General features: G+C 56.2%; 1 protein-coding gene across 6 annotated transcripts in view; it reads right to left on the minus strand.

Annotated features, from left to right (window-relative positions):
* Positions 1 to 10094: 10094 nt before the first annotated feature.
* The window catches only part of NEO1 (neogenin 1), a 166124-nt gene continuing 150805 nt past the window's right edge, over positions 10095 to 25413 (minus strand). For 4 of the 6 annotated variants that reach the window (XM_069025638.1, XM_069025636.1, XM_069025635.1 and 1 more), the window contains exons 20-28: positions 24989 to 25183; positions 20795 to 20863; positions 19939 to 20086; positions 18193 to 18431; positions 17585 to 17677; positions 15615 to 15773; positions 13969 to 14205; positions 13340 to 13476; positions 10095 to 10868 (exon numbers count right to left, since the gene is read on the minus strand). In XM_069025638.1, coding sequence (XP_068881739.1) covers positions 10785 to 10868; positions 13340 to 13476; positions 13969 to 14205; positions 15615 to 15773; positions 17585 to 17677; positions 18193 to 18431; positions 19939 to 20086; positions 20795 to 20863; positions 24989 to 25183 — 1361 coding nt within the window. In that variant the 3' untranslated portion in view covers positions 10095 to 10784. Of the gene's footprint in view, positions 10869 to 13339; positions 13477 to 13968; positions 14206 to 15614; positions 15774 to 17584; positions 17678 to 18192; positions 18432 to 19938; positions 20087 to 20794; positions 20864 to 24331; positions 24365 to 24988; positions 25184 to 25413 lie in introns of all 6 variants that reach the window. The other 2 variants (XM_069025641.1, XM_069025639.1) reach the window with 2 other exon arrangements.

Below are 25413 nucleotides of genomic sequence, written 5' to 3' on the forward strand. Positions count from 1 at the left end.
AAGGAAAAGGGAATTGCGTCTTTTCCTCCCTGCCAGGGCAGCCGTGAGTAAGAGAGGAGCCACCCCTTTAAAGCAATCCCTACATCGGAGTGTATTTTACCTCAAACAGAGAACACCAGACGGCTTCCAGCCTCAGGGCCAGGCCCATCCCTGCCACCCAAGGCACAGCCGTCAGCACACCCTGCATCCCTGTTATTCTGTGGAGCAGGATCCCTTTGGGATGTGGGAGATGGGCACAAGGCAGTGCCCTCCGCCGTGGCCAAACCACAGAGCGCAGAGAGCAAACGGGGAGCTCCTCCAGGCTCCCGCACCCTCGGTGACACCGCACTGCTCACACCCCTGCGTGTGGCCGGGGACTTTTCCAGAGCCTTGGGAACACCCGGCAGCCGGAGCCGGAGCGGGGCGCCCAGCGGGGCTGCTCTGCAGGGACTGAGGGGCCCAGACCCGTGTGAGACTGGAGAGGCACCGAGGGCACATCGGCCTCCCAGCCAGTGGCCGTGTGCCCGCCTGGGACAAGGGCCCAAAGCCTGGGAAAAGGGCCCGGAGCGGGAGCACAGCCCCGGGGGGGCAGGGTGGGAGCGGCTCCCAAGCCGAGGGGGCTGCAGCCCAGGGAGGGGCAGGAGGGGCCAGGGCTGGCTTCTCGGCAGCCCCGCAGTGAGCGCTGGGATCACGCCTGGGGTAAAGGCTGGCCGGGAGTTCTGCTTCCCAGAGGGAAGGGGGCTGGAGACAGAGCTGGCGCCTGCTGAGGCAGGACCCTCCCCTGGGGTCACTCCCCTGCCCAGCACTGCAGCCACTGCTCCGAGCCCCAGAGGGTTGGCCAGAGAGTGATCCTGGCGTGGGTCAGCTCCCTTCAGCACCGCGGGAGTCCCAGGAGAGGGGAGGGAAGAGGCCAGCCCACGCCAGGATCCCAGGAGCCAGCGCTGACCCCTCTGCCGGGCTCCAGGGTGGCCAGAGCACAGCGCTGGGGCAGGGATAGCCCCAGGACGGGGTGCGCTGGCACACACGAGCAGCCCCTCTCTGCTGGAAGCACTTGGATGCCAGGGACCCCCTCCCCATCTGCTCCTGGCTCCTCCACCCCTGGCTGGGGTGACCTGTGGCTGGGATGAGGGTGGAGCTTTCCCTCTGCTGACCCAAAGCCGGGCTCAGTGTCTCCCCTCCGCAGTGGGGAGGAGAAGCGGGGCAGGGCAAGCTGCAGTTCGGGTTTGCCCTCAGGGCTTGGAGGTGATTTTGCAGCAGATTTTCCTCACCTCTGCAGTTCCTTGGTCACGTTTGTCCCTTGCCCCACACCGAGAAACGCTCCCACTGCGATCCCAGGTTTCGTGTGTGCCTCTGGCCCCTCTGCCCCGGCTTCTCAGCCCAAATCTGCCCTCCGAAACCTGCAGCAGTTAAATCCGGCTGCTGAGGCACCTTGTGAGCAACGCTATCCGCTCCTGCCAGAGGCGCAGCCCAAGGTCCTGTCCCCAGGTCAGAGCCGAGCACCTCCCCTTCCCAGCACAGACCCAGCTCCCAGGTGTGCTCCTGTGCAAGGCGCTGGCTGGAAGGACACTCTGCCCTCAGTCAGCCTCCCCAGGGACCTCGGGAGCACAGCGCCCAGTGTCCCCAGCCCTGTCCCCGCTCCCAGCACTGCCCGGGAGCTGCTCCCTGGATGGGCAGGGTGTCTCCAAACCCATCCCCTCCCTGCCTGCTCTCGCCTCTCGATGAAGAGGCCGAGTTTTAGCATGAGTTTATTGAGTGCATTGGTTCTGTCACATCATTCTGTCTCACTGATTCCAGCACCCTTTGCCTAAGCCCCGCTCTGGCTTTAGGCCCTGATTTTAATGGAGCCGAAGGTGGTGCCCCCTCCTCTGGCAGATTAAAGGGCACAAAGCCCTGACTCGGTTCTCCATCTGCAGAGGCCGGAGAGCCGATTGCTCCCTTTCCATCACCGCAGCCCAGCTGCCTCCCAGCGACCCCAATCACCGGCGGCCGCTGCTCCCTCCGGTCCCTTCCCCAGGCTCCTGATTGAGCCGACCTCTGCTGGAGCCTTCCAGGAGGAAGATTTTCCTTTGTTTCGCTGAGGAGACACAGCAGCTCCCGGGCTGGAGCGGGGCAGGGGCGCGGCGGGAGCCGGCTGTGCCCCGGGAAGGGGCCGGGGGCGGCCGGCGCGGAGCCGGGCAGGAAGGCGTTAAGGCATCGCTCGGTGCCGCGTGTCGGAGCGCGCTGCCCTCCCCGGGAGCCGCTCTCCCGGCTGTGCTGTAAATTAGAGAGCTCTTCAGGGTCATTTTCCCCTCTTCCCTTCATTCCTGTTTTCACACAGCCGCTTCGTTCAGCGGGGTGCGAGCGGGGCTCACGCGGTGCCCGGGGAGCTGCACACGTGCTGTCCCCTCCACCCTGTACCTGGGGGTGGCCCGGGGCCAGCTGAGCCCAGCCCAGCCCAGCCCCGGCTCCGGGCTCCTGCCCAGCGCCGTGGCCGCAGGATGTGGTCAGCTCCGGCCAGGAGGGTGCCCATCCCTTCAGCCCCTCCGCAAGGCCAGGCCAGCCCAGGGCTGGAGCTGCCAGTGCCGGTGGCTCCAGCTGGCCCAGCCGCCTCCGCATCCTGGGAGCAGCCCCTGGGGAAGGGAGCTCCGAGGCAGGGGGAGCCTCTGGCACATGCCGGTGCTGCTGGAGCGAAGCCCCAGAGCCACCAGGGTCTGGGCAGCCCGGTCACGTCTCAGTCCCGGGAGGGAGGATGGAGGACAGGCCTCCGGTGCTGCTCCTCCGTGAGCGTTCCTGCTCCCCCAGAGCAGCCTCGGCGGATTCCCCGGGGCACAGGACCCTCGGGAAGGAGGGCACGGGGCTGAGGGCACATCTGTGCAGGGCTGCAATGCCAGGCAGGAACGCTGTCCCGAGGGATCGTTCGCCTCTCCCTGTGCCTCCTGCGGCGGAGACTGGAGCGCCAGCACAGCTCGTGTTCCATGCCCGGTGCTGCTGGGGGGGCCGTGGGACCGAGGGCAGCCGCGCTCAGCTCTGCAAGGACGCTCAAGGCGTGGCTTTAATCCGCGCTGCCACGAAAGCCCCACCCCACAGATCCCTCGGGAGCTGCGGATACCCCCGGGGGAGCAGGGACACTCGTGGCACAACTCACACCTTTTATCCCTCCCTGTCTCCAGCCAAGCGGTCTCCTAAATCACAGCGTTTGATTCAAGTGGTATCAAGCCCGGCGGGCACCAGCCCTGGCACTCTGGGGTATCCTCTGGGAGCCCCTCAGTCACAGCACCGTGGGGACTCAGCATCCATTTCTCATTTTTTGGGATGCTGTTCCTTGCTTGATGGGTTTACCAGATTCCAGTGGTTCTCCCCAAGCAACCCCGGGTAGGAAGGGCTGTCCCCGCTCCAGCTCCCACCCCATTAGTGCCCCACTGCTCCCAGCCCCCTTTCCAGGCAGAGAAAGCCCCGAGCAGCTGGGCTGGGACTCAGGGAGATGTCCTGCAGCTGGGGAGGGCCCTGGCTGGGGCTGGAGATGGGGAACAGCTGGGATGGAGGTGATGGGGAACAGCTGGGATGGAGGTGATGGGGAACAGCTGAGGAGCATGAGGTACAAGCAGGTTCCAGTTTGGCTTCTCCCAGTCCAGCTCCTTGCAGCAAACAGCAGGAAGGAGCAGCAGGAAGGAGCAACAGGTTCTCCTGTGTCTGCCTAGGTAAGAGTGGGGGTTTTGGGGTGACCCAAACCTTTCTGGGGTGCTGCTGGCCTTTGTAATTCCTGGCTGCTGGGGGGCAGCTGTGGGGAAAGGCTGAGCCCTGCCCTGTGCTCTGTCCCCTGGCCACTCCTGCTTCTATCAGGAGGGGCTCCAGGGGACTTGGTTGGAGTGGAAGGTTCTGGAAGGTGCTGGATCTGGGAGTGGGGCTGTGTGCCCTGTTTTTAGGGTCCCCTCTGTGCTGGCAGGTTTGGGGCCAGGACTGGGCAGCATTTCTTCCCCCCAGCCCCAGGTCTGGGGGTGCCTTGTCCCTTTTGGCTTCCCGCCCTTCCCGGCACTGCCTGCACCAGCACAGCTTTTCTCCCTTCTTCTCCAAGTGGGAAAACGCCCCCGGTGATCCGTGCTGCTGCTCGGAGCTGGGCCAGGGAGGGCAGGAATTGCTGTCGGGATCCAGCAGGGAATGCAGCCGTGGAAGCCCCTGTTCCTCCAGCCCGGCCTCAGGACGCGGGGATGCTGTGAGGGCTCTGTGCCCCTGCAGGAAAAGGCGGAGAAATCCCAGGAGCAGGAGCGGCCAGGCAGGGGCAGGGGTGGGGAAGGGAGAGGAGGGGTGGGGAGGGCAGGATGTGGCCCCGGTGCCGGAGGGACGCTGCTCCTTGGGCCAGGGACACCCCCAGCCAGGGTGCCCCAGGGACAGCCCTCGAGGCTGGGGGGGCGCTGGGAGAGGGTTTGGGGTGGCACCGGGAGTATGGAGAGCCCCTGGCGAGGTTTCCCTGGCAGCTGCTCCCTGCCGGTGCCTCAGCGCCTGTCGGCAGTGACAGGGGCTGTTTGTCACCGCGGCCCGATCGGTGGCAGCGGGGATGCGCCGGGACAGCGGCCGGAGAAAGCTCCGGGAGGGGAGCGCCCGGCGCCGGCCCCCGGCAGGGGGGGATGGACGGAGGGGACGGATGGAGGGGATGCTGTCGCCATGGAGACGCTGCCACGGGGAGCGATGGGCTCCGGTGTTTTCCTGGCGCACGAGGATGCCGGGATGCGGCTGTCGGGAACGCAGCCATCCGGGGCTTCCACTGGGAAAGGCCCTGCCCGGGCTCTCCGGGAGTGTCCGACCCCAAACCTGTGTCCCGCACCCCCGGGCGCTGCCGGGAGTCCCCAGCCCGGTCCCCCTGTCCTGCAGGGTGGGATCTGGGGGTCAGCAGCAGCCTCGTGCTCGCTGTGAAAGGGCCCCGGGGGGGGCTGGGGTCAGGTCGGGGCCTCCCAGCACCCTCGAGGGGACGCCGCAGCTCCGCCTCTGGGGCCCTGCCAGCCACTGGTCGGGATTCTTTTCCCCTCAGGTTGGCATCCGGGAGTGGAGCGCTGCCCTCACCCTGAGGGAGATCAGAAGAGGGGAGGCACAGCCAGCCTGAAAGGACAGAAGGGAGAAAGGGACACGGCCAAAGCTCCAGGAGCCCGTGGCAGCTCCGCCTCCCCTTGCCCGCAGCCCACCGAGGGCGAGTCCTGGTTGGGTTAAGTTAATGAGCGATGATTTCATTGCTGCATCTCCAGCCTGTCTTTAATTGTCCCAGCCTCTGCAGCAGCTGGAGAATCTCGCAGCCCAGCGCTGGCCCGTGTCTGGGTTTGCAGCTACAGGAGCAGCACCGCCTGTCCCCAAGGGTGGCACTGGTGCAAAAAAAGGGCTGTGGTGACACTGCCACTGTGACCAACCCGCTGTGGGCAGAGCTCCCTGGGGCTGGGAGGTCCCGAGACAGCCTCCTTGGGGAACAGGATTTCCTCCTAAGAAATTACCAGGGAAAATCAGGGTTTGCCCAAAGTTACAGCCCCGTGGGAGCCATGGTCCCTGTGCCTCCGGAGAGGAAGGGCAGTGTGTGCTGGCAGAAGGCTGGGAAACAGGAGCTGGAATTGGGAATAGCTGGGAAAAGTTGATTCTGGATTACTACAGGGCAGGGAACAGGTTGTTCTGCTCTCCTCCTGCAGCTGCCTCCAGCCCTGCTGTGGAGGGGAAGGTGCTGCTCAGAACGTTCCCCACAGCAAAGGGGGAGCCCCCAGAACGGGCTGAATCCTCACGGGATTTTAGTTTGTCCCTGGCACCTGTGGCACTCCGGCTTTCCCTGTCCCTTCCCCAGGCGGGTGCAGGCTGGGGCTGGGGCTGTTCCCCACTCTTCCACCTCTGTGCTCGTGCTCCCCTGGCTGCTTTGCCACGCTCTGCCTGCCGAGGGTTGGCTTCCCCTTTCCAGACTTGCTGCGGCCTGTGGGTCCTGCCGGTGTCCTGGGATGTCTGTCCCCGGTGCCTCCAGGGTGCCCCCACACTGCAGAGCTGCCAAAGCCGCTTTAGGGGCAGGGATTTTATCGTGTCTGGCAGGTTCTGGAGAGCCCCAGTGCAGCTCCAAGCTTGGCTTTCAGGAGTCACAAGGGGCCAGATGTGTAACCTGCTGGAAGCCTCTGTGGGGTGGGGGAGCTCTGATCCGAAAAACAGGCTGGGAGAGCTGGGGGTGTTCACCTGGAGAGGAGAAGGCTCCAGGGAGAGCTCAGAGCCCCTTGCAGGGCCTAAAGGGGCTCCAGGAGAGCTGGAGAAGGACTGGGGACAAGGGATAGAGGGACAGGACACAGGGAATGGCTTCCCAGTGCCAGAGGGCAGGGCTGGATGGGATATTGGGAAGGAATTGTTCCCTGGGAGGGTGGTGAGGCCCTGGCACAGGGTGCCCAGAGCAGCTGTGGCTGCCCCTGGATCCCTGGCAGTGCCCAAGGCCAGGCTGGACATTGGAGCTGGAGCAGCCTGGGATAGTAGAAGGTGTCCCTGTCCGTGGCAGGGGATGGGGTGGGATGAACTTTAAGGTCCCTTCCATCCCAACCATCCCGGGATCCTATGAAAAGCTGTAATGGTTCGGTGCTTTGGCAAAAGCTGTTGAGTTAAATCACCCTCAGCTGCTGCAGGAATTATTTTATTGACATGAAGAGGGATTGGGTTTAAGCCCAGTCTCAGTTCGGGTGGAGATGGGAGGCTGCTCTTACAGGGCAAAAGCCTGCAAGTGTTGCACGGATTTATTGCAGGTGTTCGAGGCAGCCCGTGGTTCTGGCTTGGAAGCCAAGGCTTCCATGGAAAACCCGGGTTTACAGAGTGAGTTCCTCCCTGAGCTGCCCCTCTGGAGCAGCAGCACTGACGTGGGTCCCTCATCCCTTCCCGGAGCTCAGCTCGGGCCGTGCGAGCGCTGCCGCTTCTCAGCAGCGAGGCACCGCTGCCATCTGCTGTCCCCGGGCCGCGGTGCCACCCCGGCCCCGGCACGGCCCCGGCACGGCCCTGGCACGGCCCCGGCCCTGGCACGGCCCCGGCACGGCCCCGGCATGGCCCCGGGCACAGCGACACAGCCAAGGGGCTCCGCCGGCCCCAGGGAACGCTGTCGGTGTCGCAGAACCGGGAGCACGGGGCTGGGAAAGGGGCTCAGGCTGGAGCAAAGGAGGCTCAGGGGGGCCCTTGTGGCTCTGCACAAGTCCCTGACAGGAGGGGGCAGCCGGGGGGGTCGGGCTCTGCTGCCAGGGAACAGGGACAGGAGGAGAGGGAACGGCCTCAGGCTGGGCCAGGGCAGGCTCAGGGTGGACAGCAGCAGGAATTTCCCCATGGAAAGGGTGCTCAGGCCTTGGCAGGGGCTGCCCAGGGAGGTTTGGAGTGCCCATCCCTGGAGGTGCCCAAGGAAGGGCTGGAGGTGGCACTCAGTGCTCTGGGCTGGGGACAAGGTGGGGACCGGGCACAGCTGGGACTCGATGATCCCGGAGCTCTTTTCCCACCTCAGTGATTCCGTGTGAATCCCAGACCGGTTTGGGTTGGAAAAGCCCATCCCCTGCCCGCCCTGCCCCGGGCAGTGCCCCTGGGCTCGGAGCTGGTGAGGCCAGGCAGGGTTTCTCTGCTCCCCCAGGACTCAGGGGACGTTCCCCATTTCTCTCCCCGGCACCCCCCACCAGCCCTGCCCCGCCCCAGGGCCCTGGCGTCCCTCCAGGACAATTCCAGGGTCCCTTCCCACCTGGATGTGTGAGGGGAAAGAAGCAGGGAGCAGAAGGACGTGAGGAACACACCGGGAGCAGGGCTGGGACACGGGCAGCGGCTGCCGGCCCTGGGCGCAGGGCTCGGGCAGGGAAGGGCTGGTGGCCCCAGGGGCTGGGACACGGCTGGGAAGGGGCTGAGGACCGGGGAGAGGCTCCAGTGTGGAACCGAGCGGCTGCAGTGGGCCGGGGCTGGCAACAAGGAGATCAATTACTGCACTTCACAATCCAGATACGGGAAGTGCAATGTCCCACGGTTCTGGTATTGTTTTTCCATGATTCCCCAGTTTGTTGTTTGTACTTCCACAGATCTGAACTCCCTCCTTCTTTGCTTGCTAATTAAAAGGTGATAATTTCACAGTGGAGCTTTGGAACAGGGAGACAGGGAGATGTTCCAAGTTCAGTGTCTGCAGAAAGCCGGAGGGAGGGAGGGAGAAGAGTTTTCCTCTTCTTTCTTTGGAGAACACAACCCACAGCAAAGTGAAGGGCAAGTAAAACTCCAGACCTGGTCACTGTACCGACTAGGAATAATCAAACAAACTCTCCAAGCAGCCCAGGAGTTGATTGGATTAAAAAAAGTGTATTGGATGCCCAATACAAAATAATAAACATGAAGTTATTAAAAAAAGCCATAGAGGATACAGCAAATACTACAGAAAAGCAAAAAAATTGTACAGAAAGGTCGACATCTACAGCAGTCCTTGAAATCCTTCTACATGAGAGTCATAAAACAATGTACAGGTTTGGTTTGTTCCTTTTCCCCAAATGTCCGAGGGAAGCTGTCACTGCACAGCTGGACTATGACACTACAAGGATACACAATGTTCCAAAGGTAAAGTCACAGGAGATGTAAGAAAACGTAGCATTAAAATGTGAAAAAGTGCAATACAGATTGTACACTGAATCGAATAAATGTTTTTTCTTTTTTTTTCTTTTTTTTTTTTTCAGTTTAACCTTAAAAAACCAACTTTGAACAGTTGTTTTATCATTAAAAATATTCCCCCTCCCCAAATTCAATGACAATATTAACATTCATGGTGTTCTACATCAGGAATATTCACAAAGGCCCCCAGCTGGGAATACTGTGTGTGTGTGATGGCATTTCTTTGGGTACAGGTAAAAAATAGGCAAAGGAAAAGGTCCACACCCTCCTCGCAGGCCAGGCGTGGATTTTATTCTTTAAATACATGTTCTGTAGCTTATTTTGCCCTGAATTGTACTGATTAAAAGTCCAAACGTTAATTATCCAGGTGGCCCATGGTGCTCCCATTTCTTTAATTCCCTCCCCTCCCTCGATAATAAATAAATGCAGGAAATGGCCCAGAAATGACAACAGAGGGTCCAGGAAAAGAAAGGGAGTGACCCCACCCCAAATCCCTGCTCTCCCCGGGGGTTCCGTGGCTCTCCCTTCTCCCAGTGCCAGGACTGGGAGCTTCAGCTCCAGTTCAGGGGACAAGGGGAAGCAAAGGAAGCAAAGTTCTTTTTGCCATTCCAGTGGAAATCACAGCATTTCCCCTGGCAGAGGCTCAGAGGGGCCTGAGCTTCCCAAATTCCAGCCCCGGACCCTCAGAAGTTTGGGATTCCTTTTATCCTGGAAGTGAAACTGCACAGGAGTTCACTGGCAGCTGCTTTTTCTCATTTACTGAACTCCAGCCCCTTCCTTTCATGCAGAGAAGGGCAGAGCCAGGCAAGCACACAGAGAGAGAAGGAAAATCCCTCTTCCCTCCCCTCCCGGAGCTCCTGTTCCCTCTGCTCCCTTCCCAGACGGGTCTGTGCCCAGCACCCGAGGCACCAACACTGGGTTTCTTTCCACATGGTTTCCAAAGTGTAAAAAAACCACATTTCGGCCTTGTTTTGTGGCCGAAGAAGCTTTCAGAGCAGGATTCCCTTTGGGATGCCAGGGCCAGGGCTGCTGCTGCAGGACCCTGTGGGCACTCAGTGCTCTCCAGGCAGGATCTGGGGTGCTGGGAATGGGAAGACCCTGAAGTTCTCTGAGCCCAGGGGGCTCAGCCCCAGCCCTGCAGCCTGGCTGATCTCCCACTCTGCACTTCCAAGGCTCCTGATCCATCTTTAAACCAACAACAACAACAAAACAGCTGCCAAAAGAAGCTTCCTGTAGGGTCACCTGAACAGGAGAACCCCAATTCCCAGGAGGAATTCTCAGAATGTTCCTAAAGGACTCTCCCTGCATTCAGTGACCAGACACACAGTACAGCTGAGGATGTTTCCATGTCCTTCAGTCTTCCCAGTCACTGGAAAAAGACAGGAAAACAACAGGAATGAACCCTCCCCGGGATCCCCTCCCCTTCCCCAGCTACTTCTCCCCCCACTGAAAATACTGAAACTGCACAAAAAGCGACAAACAAGGCTCTCCAATTACACCTCAATTCAAACAGACCGGGAATCTCACAGTGATGAGAGGAGAAAGTCAGGCTTTTAATAATTATAATATAAAAATAATAAAAAAAGCTTACAAAGAGCAGTGCAGCATCCCAAAAGGCCATGGATTAACTGCCAGAAGGGGACGTAATTATACGCAGAATAAAAAACAAAACTGAACAACCCACACTGGCAATGAATTTTCATACACAATAGAACAAGCAGTCAAACCTCAGCCTAGGCTGTGGAAAACAACAGTTTCTCCCTTTTTTTTTTATTACAATATTTTTTTCCTTTTTATAAAAAAAGATAAAATAAAAACACAAATAAAATTGTACATAAATGCCAATGTCCAACACTGAAAAGGCAGGGCAATCACACCACTGAGACAAAACCTGACCAGAAAAAAACTAACGGCGAGTCCACTTTGCTTTGCTTTTGTCCTGCTGGATCCCAGCCTGGCTGGCGTGGCCCATCCTGCCGGGCGCCGCTGGAATCCCGCGTGGCTGCGCTGCAGGACAGGGGGTGACACTCGGGTCACCTCTGGCTGCTTCCTCTCCTCCTCCCTCCATTGCTCTCATGTGCTGTCCCTCTTTCTGCTTTGTTGGGTTTCTTTTTTTCTCCTTTTTTTTTTTTTTTTTTCCTTTAGTTTTTCCTCTGTACAATTCCTTGTGTTCCAAGGCTGAGTCCGAGACTGGCGGCGGGGTTGGAGTCACGGCCGGGCGGTCACGCCGTGGTGATGGCGTTGAGGTCCTTCATGAGTCCTTCCAGGTGGGCCATTTCTTTGGTCAGCTCGTCCGGCTCGTAGCTCTGCAGACAGGGAGAGGGTCACTCACAGAGCTGGGGCTGAGCAGGAACCCCGGGATGGGCACTCCCTGGCAAAGGGTCACTCACAGAGCTGGGGCTGAGCAGGAACCCCGGGATGGGCACTCCCTGGCAAAGGGTCACTCACAGAGCTGGGGCTGAGCAGGAACCCCGGGATGGGCACTCCCTGGCAAAGGGTCACTCACACAGAGCTGGGGCTGGGCAGGAACCCCGGGATGGGCACTCCCTGGCAAAGGGTCACTCACAGAGCTGGGGCTGGGCAGGAACCCCCCGGGATGGGCACTCCCTGGCAAAGGGTCACTCACAGAGCTGGGGCTGAGCAGGAACCCCGGGATGGGCACTCCCTGGCAAAGGGTCACTCACAGAGCTGGGGCTGAGCAGGAACCCCGGGATGGGCACTCCCTGGCAAAGGGTCACTCACACAGAGCTGGGGCTGAGCAGGAACCCCCCGGGATGGGCACTCCCTGGCAAAGGGTCACTCACACAGAGCTGGGGCTGAGCAGGAACCCCCCGGGATGGGCACTCCCTGGCAAAGGGTCACTCACAGAGCTGGGGCTGAGCAGGAACCCCCCGGGATGGGCACTCCCTGGCAAAGGGTCACTCACAGAGCTGGGGCTGAGCAGGAACCCCGGGATGGGCACTCCCTGGCAAAGGGTCACTCACAGAGCTGGGGCTGAGCAGGAACCCCGGGATGGGCACTCCCTGGCAAAGGGTCACTCACACAGAGTTGGGGCTGGGCAGGAACCCCGGGATGGGCACTCCCTGGCAAAGGGTCACTCACACAGAGCTGGGGCTGAGCAGGAACCCCGGGATGGGCACTCCCTGGTGCAGGTCCTGGCCCCGACTCGGGATGAGCACAAGTGGATTTATCGACCATTACACCAATTAATAATGTGAAAGAGCCCTGTTTTTCCAGTGCAGCTCTCTGGGCAGCTGTGGCTCCACTGACCAAGCCCTGTTTCCCTGTCTCAATCCCTGTCTTTGAACCAAAGCAGGAAGTTGAGAAGAATCTTCTCAGCTTAGTGGGGAAAAAGGTCAAAGGAATCACTTTGACAAAGCTGTTTTGGGATCAGGGTGGTTGCTAAACCCACACATTTTTAGGCTCAGCTCTCTGGTTTCTGTCACCACTGTGGACAGACACCGTGGCCTGGTTCATCTCCAAACCCTTCCTGACCAATCCTTCCCAGTTCTGAGCAGTTTCCAACCCTGACCTGTTCTCACACTCAAACCTCCTCCTTCATTTCAATAGCAAAGAACTTGCAGTTTACCAAAGCTCTGCATTGTACCAGCAAAGTCATCCCAGTCCTGTGCCCAACACCTTCTCTGCCAGCTCCTGACAGGGATAAAGAGCAGCAGCTGGAAGTAAACTCATTCCTCAGACTCATTCCTACAGCTTCTCCTAAAAACCCAGAATGAATTCAAATCACTACCCAACCCTAAACCCCACACTGCAACTCGGAATTTACATTTTAAGACTCATAGTTGAACCAGTAATTTAGTTAAAATTAGTTAGTTTTTTTTTTTGTGCTGACTCTACTTTGCACTAATAAATTAATGAAAAAATGTACTAATGGCTCTATTTAAATATTACAAATTTGCTGAGGAATATGGATTTGGTACTGACCAAACAAAATGAATAAAGCAGGCATGACAGAAGGGCACCAGATCAAGTTTCCAGACCACCAGAGTCAGAAATAAAACCAGGAGAGTACAAAAGGTGTGACAAAAGAAAAGGACAATGAGGAAAAATAAATTCCCAGTGAGCATTTCCGGTGGCAGTGATGCTGCAGCGAATATTTGTGCATTAACAGGTGACAATGGCCACAGGAGCAACTCCCTGGCTTGCAGTCCAAAAGGAAAATTCCAGGCCTCACACCCAAAACATTTCTTAAAAGCTGCTTCCAGAGCAGCCCAACACTTGGCTGCACCTTTCCCAAAAGTCAGGAAACTTTCCCATGGGAATTTACAAACATATTTGGGATGATGGCTTGGAACACACTGACATCAAGGCCACATGTTCCATGTGCAGTGACACTGGGAATGCTCTGCAGAGCTCAGGAATGGCACTGGGAATGCTCTGCAAAGCTCAGGAATGGCACTGGGAATGCTTTGCAGGGCTCAGGAATGGCACTGGGAATGCTCTGCAGGGCTGGGGAATGGCACTGGGAATGCTCTGCAGAGCTCAGGAATGGCACTGGGAATGCTCTGCAGGGCTCAGGAATGGCACTGGGAATGCTCTGCAGGGCTCAGGAATGGCACTGGGAATGCTCTGCAGAGCTGGGGGAGCTGCAGCTGCAGGGCTCAGCAGGACCCTCCCTGCAGGAGGTGCTTCCCTCCCCGCTCTCTCCGCCTTCCCGGGCGGTGCAGCCCCCAGCCCCGCTCCCCCGTGCCCTGAAGGTGCGGGTGCAGGATCCCCGCAGAGCCCCGGCCCTGCCCGCCCGGGCAGGGGTACCTACGCTCTCCGAGTCCTCCAGCATCCGCGTGGTCTCCTGCACCTCGGGGGCGCTGGGCACCACCACGGGCATGGGCGGCCGAGTCCTGCCCAAGGTGCCGATGGACGCCGTCTTCACCGCGTGGACGGGGTGCCCGGGAGCTGCGAAGGGTTGGGACACGGTCAGCTCGGGCCACTGGGTCTGCTAGAGTAAGGACAGGGAATGGCTTCCCACAGCCAAGGGGAAGGGATGGATGGGATATTGGGAAGGAATTCCTGGCTGTGAGGGTGGGCAGGCCCTGGCACAGGGTGCCCAGAGCAGCTGTGGCTGCCCCTGGATCCCTGGAAGTGTCCAGGGCCAGGCTGGACACTGGGGCTTGGAACATCCTGGCACAGTGGAAGGTGTCCCTGCCCAGGGCAGGGGACAGCACTGGATGGGCTTTAAAGCTCCCTTCCAACCCAAACCAGTCTGGGGTGATTCCATGAAGGAAAAGGATTCTATCAGGAGAAAAGAACACTTGAATTGTGGAGTGTTGGATTTGAATTTTGTCTTATTTATGTACAGAAAATGACACCAACAAAACCCACCCCAGCCTCTGCCATATGTCCTTTGCTGCCCAACTCCCCCCTCCCTTTGTTCCCGAAATCCCTCACCTTGCTGTGTCAGCAGGGGGGTGCTGGGCAGGGCAGGGTCGAAGGGGCCCCCGCTGGGGGGCACGGCGGGCACAGCGAAGCTCTTGAGGGGGTGCGAGGGGCGCACGTGGGCCGTGGGGGGGCCCTGGGGCTCCTCCTCCGCGGGCAGGAACGGCCCCTCAGGCTCGGGCAGCTCCGCGCTGGGCACGGCCGCGGCCGCCGGCATCGTGTCCGTGCTGGGCGTGTTCCGGACGGACTCTGCAACACACACACCAGCAGGGTTATTCCTACCTGGAATGGCTCTGGGGCCACTGGGACACAGCCCCTGTTCCTCACTGGGATGGCTCCGGGGCCACTGGGACACAGCCCCTGTTCCTCACTGGGATGGCTCCAGGACACAGCCCCTGTTCCTCACTGGGATGGCTCCAGGACACAGCCCCTATTCCTCACTGGGAAGGCTCTGGGACACAGCCCCTATTCCTCACTGGGAAGGCTCTGGGACACAGCCCCTGTTCCTCACTGGGATGGCTCCGGGGCCACTGGGACACAGCCCCTGTTCCTCACTGGGATGGCTCCAGGACACAGCCCCTGTTCCTCACTGGGATGGCTCTGGGGCCACTGGGACACAGCCCCTATTCCTCACTGGGATGGCTCCAGGGACACAGCCCCTATTCCTCACTGGGATGGCTCCGGGGCCACTGGGACACAGCCCCTCCTCCCAGGGCATGGTGTCTGCAGGGAATGCCCCCATGGCCCGCTCTGAGGGGACTGTTGGCCAAATGGGAACAAAACGAGCTGAGAGCTGAGTGATTCCCCCTCTCCAGCAACACCACATCAACACTGTGGCACTGAAACAGCTCCAATCCTCAGACAAACAGCACAGAACACAAATCTGCAGCCTCCTTTTACCCCAGAGTACCTCCCAGAGTTGGCATTTTTAACTAGGAGCACTTCAAGCACACAGCACTGTGGTGGTCACAGAGGAGCCACACTTGAAATCCATCTACTGAGACTCATGGAATGGTGTGGGCTGGAATGGACCTCGCAGCCTCAGGAACTGTTCTCATAAGGAAACACCACTTTTGGCTGTGACCCCTTCAAATGTTGACCTTGAAGCAGAGAAGTTCCGAGTTCCCTTCATCCCAACATGTTACCCATGTGCACATTTAGCAAAACCATTGCTTTGGAGTTTTTCAGAGCTCTGGAGACTTTAGTGCTCTCCAGAACTACTGCAAATGATTCTGATCAAGCCTGGAAGTGCTGCGTGGAAATCACCCCTGTTCTCTGTGTGCCCCCATTCTCCGTAGCCAAGCCTGGACTTTCCTCCCCTCTTGGTTTCAAATTGTATTAATTAGGGAAAAAGTTATCCCACAAAGCAGCTCAGATTTAATCTGATGGTTCAGACTCCAGGGCTGGAGGCTTTAGCAGGAGGAATCCCCCCGTTTGGAGCTGTGTATAGAACATTAAAGCCCCTTTTCCAAGGACACCATGTCAAGGATCAATATCCGACCTACCCAGGAAAACCCAGCCCATCCAGGATTCTGTCTGTACCTAACCCATCCCTCATGGAACTCCACAGAGGAGACTGACCGAGCTTCAGGCTCCGATTTCCAGGTGTTCCCCTCACTGTTCCACAAAGCAGCACCTCCCTGAGGTTGGTCTCTCACCTGTGGAGTCGGCCCTGTCCGAATGGGACATGGCAGAGCCCAGGGGCCACGGGCTGAGCTGGTGGTGCAGGAAGCTGCGGGTTGGAGAGGCGAGGCTGCCGGAGTGGAAATGGTGGTGAGGGGGGTCGAGGGAATGGATGGGATGAGCACTAATCACAGCTGTGGATGAACACAAGACAGAGAAACACTTAACACACACACACAGGACAGGCTGGGGACACCCCTCCCTGCTCCCTGCTCCAGCAGCGAGCCAGACCCTCGGCTGATTTACAGCCCAGCTTAAACCCCTGGGTTATCACACCTCAAACATGCTTAGGACAAAAACATCACCCAATTACAGCTCCAAAAATTCTGCCACCAGCTCTTAATGCACTGCTTGATTCCAAGGAAAGTTCAGAAGAAGAGTAAAGAGAATACAGATCTATCATCCATATACAGTATAAAGAGAAATGAGGTGTGTTAGACAAGAAACAGCCCTTTGCTTCCCAATATCCTTCCAGAATTTCTGTATTCCAGGAGGCAAAGCAGGAAGTCACTAGGTACACCCCATTACTGCCAATTAACTAAAATGGCACAGTGAATTACCATAATTCAGTAGCTAGGAGGTAAATAATAACTGCATCTGAATGCTCCAGTGGGTGGAAGAAAGCCATGGGAAGTTGTGCAGGCCCAGAGCTGGACACATGGAATGGTCCTGGTGGGGCCCACTGAGAAAGGGCCTCCCAGGGTGCCAGGGTGAGCTCCATGCCAGAAGGGCACCTGCAGACCCCACATCGATGTTCCCACTCCCATAAACCAGAGCCTGTGGCTGGAGGCCCTTGGAGCTTTCACAAACAGGATGGAGAGTCCAAGTGTGAAAGCCAAGCTCCAGCCTGAGGCACCAGCAGACCTTCCACACCTTCCTCATGCTGCCCTGCCCCTCAGCTGGGCCTGGTCTGTGCCCCCCAGGCAAGGCAGGAACTGTCTAGAGCCTGGCATGGGACAGGGACCTGTCACACACCCATGTCTGACACAGCTCCTAAGGAATTCAGTGTAAAACTGCATCCTCTGCTCCCTCCTCGAACATGGGAAGCTGGGAGACAACACGGAGATCAGACTACTGAGTCAAGATGCTGCTCTTGAAAAAAGGCCACAGAACAAGAAAATTCACAAACTGAGCAATCAGGTCATCAGGACACTTGAAAAAGTAGGTAAGGTCAAGAACACCAAGCCCTCAGTTCAGTTTCTAATTAAAGCAAAAAGAAAGTGGAGATGTAATGGGCTACTCAGAAACAATTCCACAAAACACAGGGGTTGTGGCAGCAGTCACCTGGCTACAGGCAGAGCATGATCACAGAGCTCAGGGAAGTCTAAAGCTCAGCCCGGGTGAGCCTGGTGTGATTTTGCCTCCCAGTTCTGCCCCTGCACAGTAACTCCCGAGCTCCTCACTGGTGTCCTCACACAGCGTTTCAGTCTGGCTGTTCAGAGGTTCAGCCAAGTCCCTTTCCATCTCAGAGTCATTTGAAAACTATAGATATATTTTTTAGTTCTTAAAATATTTCATAATAATGATAATTTTGGTATCAGAGGAGGATCCCAGGGCAAAGAGGTCTCAAGGAGCTCAGAGTAAAGTCAGAGAAGGCTCTGAGAACAGCCACTGCTGCTGTCAGGGGAACCTGACAGAGATTCCAGCTCCAGAGAGTCCAGCTCTCTCCTATGGAACAGCTGGACATTGGCAGAGTTCCAAGGGAATGATTACGAGAAGCAGCCAGGCCCACAGGCTGTCCCTGGAGAGCCCCAGCCTGGGACAGACAGACCTGGACACGCTCCTGCCCTCACCCCAGTACAGCCACTCCTGGTCCCTTCCAACATGGTCTCACTGCCCACACCAGGAGGGGCTCAGGAGCCTTCCCTGAGCTGTTCCTGCTGCCCAGGATGGGATTTCCCGGGAGCAGGGAGTGGCTCCAGCCAGAGTGGGGGTGTTCACTTACGCTGCGGCGGCTGAGAATCAAAAGGCATCATCATCTTGGGCCTCATGCCCCTGCGTCCCGCCAGCGTGGACATGCTGTCCTCTGACTCGTGTCCTGAGGGGAAACAGCCCTGTTATTCCTCTGCAGGCAGGCTCCTGGGCAACCACAGCAGCGTTCCAACACTCCTCCCTTTGTTCCTGTTCCCAGGCAGGTCTGCAGCCACCAGTGATACAAACAGCCCCTTCCCCCTGCGCTGGAAGGTGGGAGGAGGACAGTGAGGGTGCGGGCTTTTGGGCACTGGAGAAACTCTCCAGGCCCCAGTGCAAACTTCTGGCAGTGGTTCAGCTCTGGGCTGAAAGGTCAGACACAGCTCCAGTGGTTTAATATGAAGTGAGATGATCTTCCCATTACTAATCACTATTTACCAAGAGAAAGTAATGATTTAACTCTTGGATGCTCCATTTCCTCACTAAAACACATGATCCAACCTCTTCAGACTCTTAGAAACCAGGAACAAACCCAATTCACTACTTGGAAAAGAAAAACAAAAAAGAGTAACTAAATCATCTCTCAATAAAGTGATTTCACCAGCCACAGTAAAATGCATTTCAGTGCTCGTGGCCGCTCACCTCTGTAGGAATTCCGCCGCTGATGGATATTGCTGTCCATGGAATTATCCACCGGGGTGATGTCCTGGGAGTTGCGAGGGATCGGGGTGTCTGTCATGATGGGATTGGGATCTGGGGATTTATCAATGGGTTTGAGCTCCAGCCTCTCATGATGGATCCAAAGGTCGGGAGGTTTGACATCTTTGGAGTTCCCCTTGTACTTGTGGGAGCCATTGACGGATTTGCAGGCGGCTCGTTTCCTGGAAGGAAAGCAAAGGAGATGTTCTCCACTTGTTGGAAAAGCAACTTTTCCCTGGGATTTCCCTCAGATCTTGTTGGGCACAAGTTTCCCACTGGGCAGGGAGCTCTGAATGCTGCACATGAACCCCATGGATACCTCAAAGCACATCCTGAACTCTGGAATCTGTCTCCGATGGTACCCCACGTGCAGCCCTGGCTCTGCAGCCCAGCCTCGTTAACAAGAATTAAGTTTGCAGAAACTCTGGTTATTAAGGGAATATTCCAAGCTGTGCCCATATCCCGGGCTCACCAAGCTCCAGCAGCAGCTGCAGGAGGAGGTGCAGACAGCCAGTTATCCCAAGAGGATGGGAACACAGGATTAATGACAGGAACGCTGCTTCCAGCCCCACTCAGGCTGGACACATCCCACTGGGGAGGTTCCCATTGTGCTGAGCAGCAGCAGCAAACCATGGTGAGGCAGAGATTTGGGATGGCAGAATTTTGGGAAAGCAAAATGCAGGTTCCAGCACTCCCGCTGGAACACTGACTCCTCCCTTTGGGCCATGGCAGAGCTGGAGGAGGGGTCCCTCTGGGAGCAGACTTCCTGGGAATGGCTCAGACATGGATAAATGTCACTGACAGAGCCTCTGGCAGGGGTGACTCCCACATCCTGCTCCCACTGGAGCTGAGGAGTGACAGGGATCAGATATTCCCTGGCCGAGGGCACTCAGAAATTGTGATTTCACAGGGTTACTTCTGCTCTGAAGACAAAACACATCTCCTGGCACTGGCCCATCCCTGCTGCCCTCTCCCGAGCACAGCCCCAGCTGCCAGGCGTGCCAGGGCCAGCTCCTCCATCCCTGCTCCCTCTCCTGCAGCTCTGCAGGATGGTCCTGCTGCAGAGCAAGTGCAGATTACCCAAGCCTGGCTTTTCATCACTTCCTTAGAAGTCTGTTCTGCCTAACAGCATCTTTTCAAACTTCAAATACAGCTCTGCTCTTTCAAAGAACACACAGAGAGGCCCTGCAGGGGCCGTGAGTGGGAGCATCGCTGCTGCAGCATTAAGGTAGATGCTCTAAGGAGGGAAGAATTCAGACACAAACACTGGGATTTTGGAGCACTTTTCTAAGAATCCAGCACCACATTCAGATTCCACTCCAGTGATCCTGCTAAAAACTGGGTATTGTCAAGCACAGCTTGTGCACTGAGCCCACACATGCGGGAGTGAGGAGCTGCCTGAGCTCTCGAGCTCTCCCACCTCCCAACACATGGACTGGCTCCAGTTTGGAACCTTTTAAAGGACAATTTCTCCTCGAGGGGGGCTCAAGTGCAGGCCCAGCTGGAAGCACTGCCCCGGTTCGTGTGTGAACTCCAATGGTTTGGAGCTCTGGGACATTGACAGAAAACCAGAGCAGCAGCAGCACCTGCAGGCTGCAGGACTTACAAGGAATGCACTCTAAAGCATCCTAAAGAATTAAACAACAGGATTCCCTAAGCCAGGCAGGGCCCAGCCCCCAGCCCCGTTACTTTTTCTGGTGGGACGTGGTGCGGCGCGTGCAGAAGACGGCGACGATGACGACGATGACGATGGTGATGACGCCCACGGACACGATGATCACCAGCAGCATGTTGCTGTCCAGGGGGGACGTGGGGCTGCCATGGGGACTGTTACTGCCTGCCAGGGTTGGGAGGGGAGGAAAGGCTCGTTTATTACACAGGAAAAGCAAGCAGTGCCCACCAAAGACAGCCAGCATGCTGCAGGAGGGGAGGGATCTCAGGAGAAGTGTTCCACTTCTTTGGCATTTGCCAACTGTTTCTGTTCCATTGTTCCATCTGGAAGTTGATTTGTAGATCCATTTCCTACTAAGTCTATCAAAATCTAAGTGCAGCTTACTCAATTACCACACTCACTCACTGTAAGCAGAGTCAGCCTGGGATCCTGCTAAACCTGCAGTACCACAGGCTCCCCTTGGAGCCAACAACCACTGGGATTGGATCAGGAGCCTGCTGGCGTCACCTGGCTCCGAAGGAAACCCTTTATCCAACACTAGGGAGCATTCCCTGAGGACAGGGCATCCCAACACACAGCACTGACCAGGAAAAGGAGCAGAAGAGTCTTTTCCTTCCTCATCTGCTCCTACAGAATTGACTTCCCACTCCAGCAGCCATTTCACACCAGGCTGGGAGCAGCTCTGGGTATGGAAATGCCACAGGAGTTCCCAGCTGCAGCAGGGACACCATGGCAGGAGTGTGGTAGGATTTCCTGAGTGGAACAGGGATCATCCCACAGAGCAGAAGCTCTGGAACTGCTGCTGGAGTATTCCCTGGCTGACACCAAACTGGAACCAAACTGGGCCATGGAGAAGCTTTGCCCCACACTCACCTCCCAGTGGGGGTTTGTAGTCTGGGCCCAAGTCCACAGGGCGACTCCCCTTCCCGGCAGATCCCGAGGCTGGAAAGGTTGGACACAGTGGAATTTTACACACACAGCCACAATTCAGCATCTCTGAGTCCTCCTTTAGAACATCCCCAAGCCCCCAGGAGCTGATTTTCCCTCCTTTTCTGTCCCTACACCACAGTCAGGCTTTGCACAGCACCCGTTTCTCCAAGGAAAGAGCCATTTCTCCAAAGGAGCTCTTTAATTAAAGTTTCCCAGTTATTATTTTGCTAATTAAGCTCAGGAGCCTCTCCTAATTTCCTTTTAAAAAGGATAATAAAGCCCATTTGAAGTAAGGCACAGGCCCATGTTGAGGCAAATGGCTTTGCCACACTTGCACTGACAGTTCATCACCCTGGAACAGGAATTATCCAGGTGTCTTTTCCTAACACCCAACTCCAGCAGCTGCGGGAGACTGGAAATGGCTGGAGGATCCCAAGCACAGTAAATGTAATATTAAGGCCCTGTCTAGCCATAAAAACTTGCTTTCAGCTCCTCCCCATTCTCTCCTGGGCACCACAAAAATGGTTTTGATGAAACCTGAGGAACCATCCATTAGTTACATCCAAACCTGGTCCTTCCACTCTGTGTTTTCATTAAAAGGCACTAATGCAAAATTAATGACAAAACACTGGAGCAGGGGAAACATTCAGCAACGGTGCAAAGAACAATATTCCTCTGGTTACAGGAATCCAGAATATTTGGCACATTTTCACACCGTTCTACTAAAAAAACCCCTCCAAAAGCTCAGGCAGTGTGGCAGTTTCAGAGTCAGGAGAAGGATGTTTTCAGTTAACAATGCCCTTTAATCAGGCAGTACTAAGTGTTAAAGGATGTGTAACAAATGGAAACTGAAGCTCAAGCGAGAGCCTGTGAATTGGTCCCTGAAATAAAGCAAAATGGCAAAGCCAGGCACGGGCAGGGGCAGGGGCTGAACCTGGGGAGGGGAACAAGGAGAACGTTCTGTGTGTGCAGAGAGCAGCTGGAGCCTGCAGTGATGGAAAGGAAGCACTGCAGGACAGCGGGACATGGAAAGGACCCAGGGACCTGCCAGGATGGAGGGGACACAGCCCCAGCATTCCCTTTTTGGGGACCAATAATCCCGCAGCAGCAGAGACAGACTGGAACAGCATCAAACAGTTTGTGTTTAATGTATCTGTGTCTGTCTGGCCACTAAAGCCGCCCTGGAAAGGTGGGAACCCCCAGATGGAGTCTCTGAACCCCTGAGCCTGGCACTGAGGAGCTGCTCCAGACAGAGGAGCTGTGGGAGAGGGGGGAACATGAAGAACCAGCAATATTTTAGGAGGGCAATCAGACACCCTGAGCATTTCTAGTGTAGCAGCTGCAGCCCTAATGCAGGTGAGGTGATGGAAAAGGGGATGGAGAGGAGATGGCACACACTTTACATCCACCCTTCTGTTTCATGGAAAACAGGTATTTTCAAAAAGCTAAATGTCAGCCCATACACGTGGCTGGTAACAGTAACTATGCAGATACATAATGAGAGATCTATAAAATATATTGCATTTAGGCCTCCAGGAAACGTCTGGCAGAGTGCTGTGCAATGCTTTGTTAAAACAGCACCATAAAAAACCCATGTGGCACCTATTAACAAAGTTAACAACAAATTAACTGATAAGAATGAGAATTATTCATGAGGAATGTTTCCAATGAGTTCTGCAAGGACCTGTGCTTGGCCAAGTGCAGCTCAATATCCTGAACTACACCATGAAAGAGAAGGGAATAACTGCCCTGAGGTCAGCAGGGGACATAAAATCAGGGGTAGGCAAGAGAGAGACAATGCACAATGATCCTCATGGAACCCGGGTCCTCCCTGACGAATTCAGGATGAAATTTAGGTACCCAGCCAAGGTGTTTCTCAGGATCCAACTCCTAAACCCACAGATCAACAGTTTAAACCTTTAAATAAATTCCAGGGAGCCCCACCTCTTACTCACTGCGACCTATTTTCAGGAACAATTTAAGACAGCATTTGCTGGAATTGTTTTCCATTCAGCCTGTGAACCTCCATGTTACAATCTATCCAGACAGAACATTTGCACTGTGGGTGACTTCAGGATGGGTTTACTTGATCAGAGACCTTAATCTCTGCCTTAGGACAAGGCCAGTGCAACCACCTGAGAGCAACAGGCCCCAAGCTCTGACCAAGCTCTGCTCCAGAAGGGGGTGGGAAAACAGAATCGTGTGCCGAGTTCAGAAGGAAAACATTGAAGCAGGAAAAGAGAGAAAAGGACAGAACCATTCAGATCCCATTCAGTTTTGCTCCCAGCTCCCAGTAACTTTCTGGCTCTTTCCTGCAGGTCCCAGTTTGGCAGCTCAGTGATGCTGTCACAGGGCAGCTTCTCAGCTCCTCTCCTGCACTTCCTCTGCCTTCCCCTTTCCCACATTTCAGCTACTGCCACGATTTCAACTCTCCCAGTGTCCTTACAGGAATTCTCAAACAAAACCCTTGGCTTTGAAGACTTATAAAAAATAGGAAATGATAAAAACTGATCATTACTAGGAGAACGTGTTACTTTAGGATGGGACAGTGGCTGAAATGGGGTTGGAATGGGGAGAAACAGAAAGCAGCAACTTTCACCTAAACCCTGTAACCTTCCCCGATTCCCTCCTGCTGCAGACACTGGAGCATCTGCTTCCCATACCTCAGCCCCACCTCCAGGACACCAGGATGGGGATCAATTTACTCCCTGACTGCTCCTGCTACCAGCATTACCTGGCACAGAGTAAAAGCACATTTAATAAATTGCTCCAAGAACCAGGCTGAGGAGCCAAGAGAGGAGCAGCTCCCTCAGAGCCCCTTTAGGATCTCTTTAATTGCATGTCTAAGCTGTTTGCCAATGGCCTTTTTAACTCATCCCTTCAGATTAATTCTCCCCTTTTCATGGGGCTTGTAGGTTATTTGGAAGAAAAGCAAGAAGAGCCCTGGGACATCCACCTTCTAATTCGATGTAGGAAGCTCAGAGCTCCCATTTTTCAAGCAAACATTTTAAAACCTTAAGGCTTTTAGGAGCCAGTGCCGGGCTCCTCAGGAGAGTCTGGGCTCCAAATGAGCTGACAGGCAGAATCTCTCCTGCACAGAGCTTTCCAGGGCTTCCCTGCCTTTATTATGGAATGAATCCTCACAAGCAGCACTTGTGCTAACCAGAATCCCTTTGATCTTCCACCCCCTCGTACGTGGGCAGGGCTGGATGGGCACCACTGGCTCCAAAGCCATTCCCACAGAAGGATTCAGCGCTGGCACAACCCCCACGGCCCTTCCTGGGACACCTCCACTGAGAGCCCTTTCCATCCTACCACCCACGCCCAGGACTCCCAGCTCTCCCCTGGCAGCACAGCAGGAGCTCGCCCGCTCCCAGTTGGAGCAGCAGGACCCTGTTGCACTGAGAAAATGTCACAGCACATGGACAGCAAAGCAGAACGGTGAGGGATGGAGACAGAGAAATGTGGCTGTTCATTTACCTTGGTCATTGGGCATTTTATCTGAGGACTCAGCTTAGTGGGGCAAGCACAGGGAGGAAAAAACAAGAGAGACATCACAAGGCTTGAAGGAGTGAGACAGAATTCCAAGTTTCCCACAGCACAGGGTATAGCTCTTGATTCTCAGCACTAAAACTCACGTGGAGAAGTGTCCAAGGCCAGGCTGGACAGGGCTTGGAGCAACCTGGGCTGGTGCAGGTGTCCCTGCCCATGGATGGGCTGTAAGGTCCCTCCCAACCCAATTCTATGATAAGATTCTATGACAATAAACTCGTAACTTTGTTTTCCCAAGCTCTCTCACATTTTACTCTTTACTATGGTGCCCATCACCATCAGTTCCTGAGTTAGGGGCCTGTTGCATGCCAGGAGCTCCCACTGCACCATCTCATTCCCAGGCACACAGGACCTGGCCTGTCACCGCAGCCACCCCGGGTTTGTAACACCTGAGCAGCCCAAAGGCCCCCCAGGCACTGTGGAACAGCCAGTGAACCCAAGAGCTGAGCTCCAGCCACAGGGATCCATTCCACACAAGCCAAGCCCATGGAAAATGTCCCTCCACAGCCCCAGCCCTGCCTTTCCCAGGAGCACAGCCCGTGCTCCTCACCCCCGCTGCCCCGCGGGGCCGCAGGACCAGGGTACCTTTGGGGGTGCGGAACTGCACGGCCTCGGACATGGGCCCCATCCCCTTGGAGTTGCGGGCCTGGATCTTGAAGAAGTAGGGGGTGTCCAGGGTGAGCTCCTGGATCTGGTGCGTGAGCCTGTTGCCCACCACGGGCTCGATGACCCAGTCGTGGATCTCGGCGTTGACGTCCGTGCTGTAGTAGATGATGTACCCTGGGCAGGGGAAGGGGGACAGTTCCAGGCACGCAGGGACAGCGAGCCACAGCACCCCATGGAAAATGTTCTGCTCGCCAGGGAAACCACCAGGGACTTCCCAAAGTGTGCTCTGACTTTGGCAAACACTGAAACCATGTTCGAGTATCAGCCAGCCCTCCCATCTTCCCTCTGAACTGCTCAAAATAGATGGTAAGAGAAAAAAGCCACTTAAAATATCAAGGGTGTTT

This window comes from Aphelocoma coerulescens, chromosome 10 (assembly GCF_041296385.1).
Source record: "Aphelocoma coerulescens isolate FSJ_1873_10779 chromosome 10, UR_Acoe_1.0, whole genome shotgun sequence".
NCBI classification, from domain to species: Eukaryota; Metazoa; Chordata; class Aves; order Passeriformes; family Corvidae; genus Aphelocoma; species Aphelocoma coerulescens.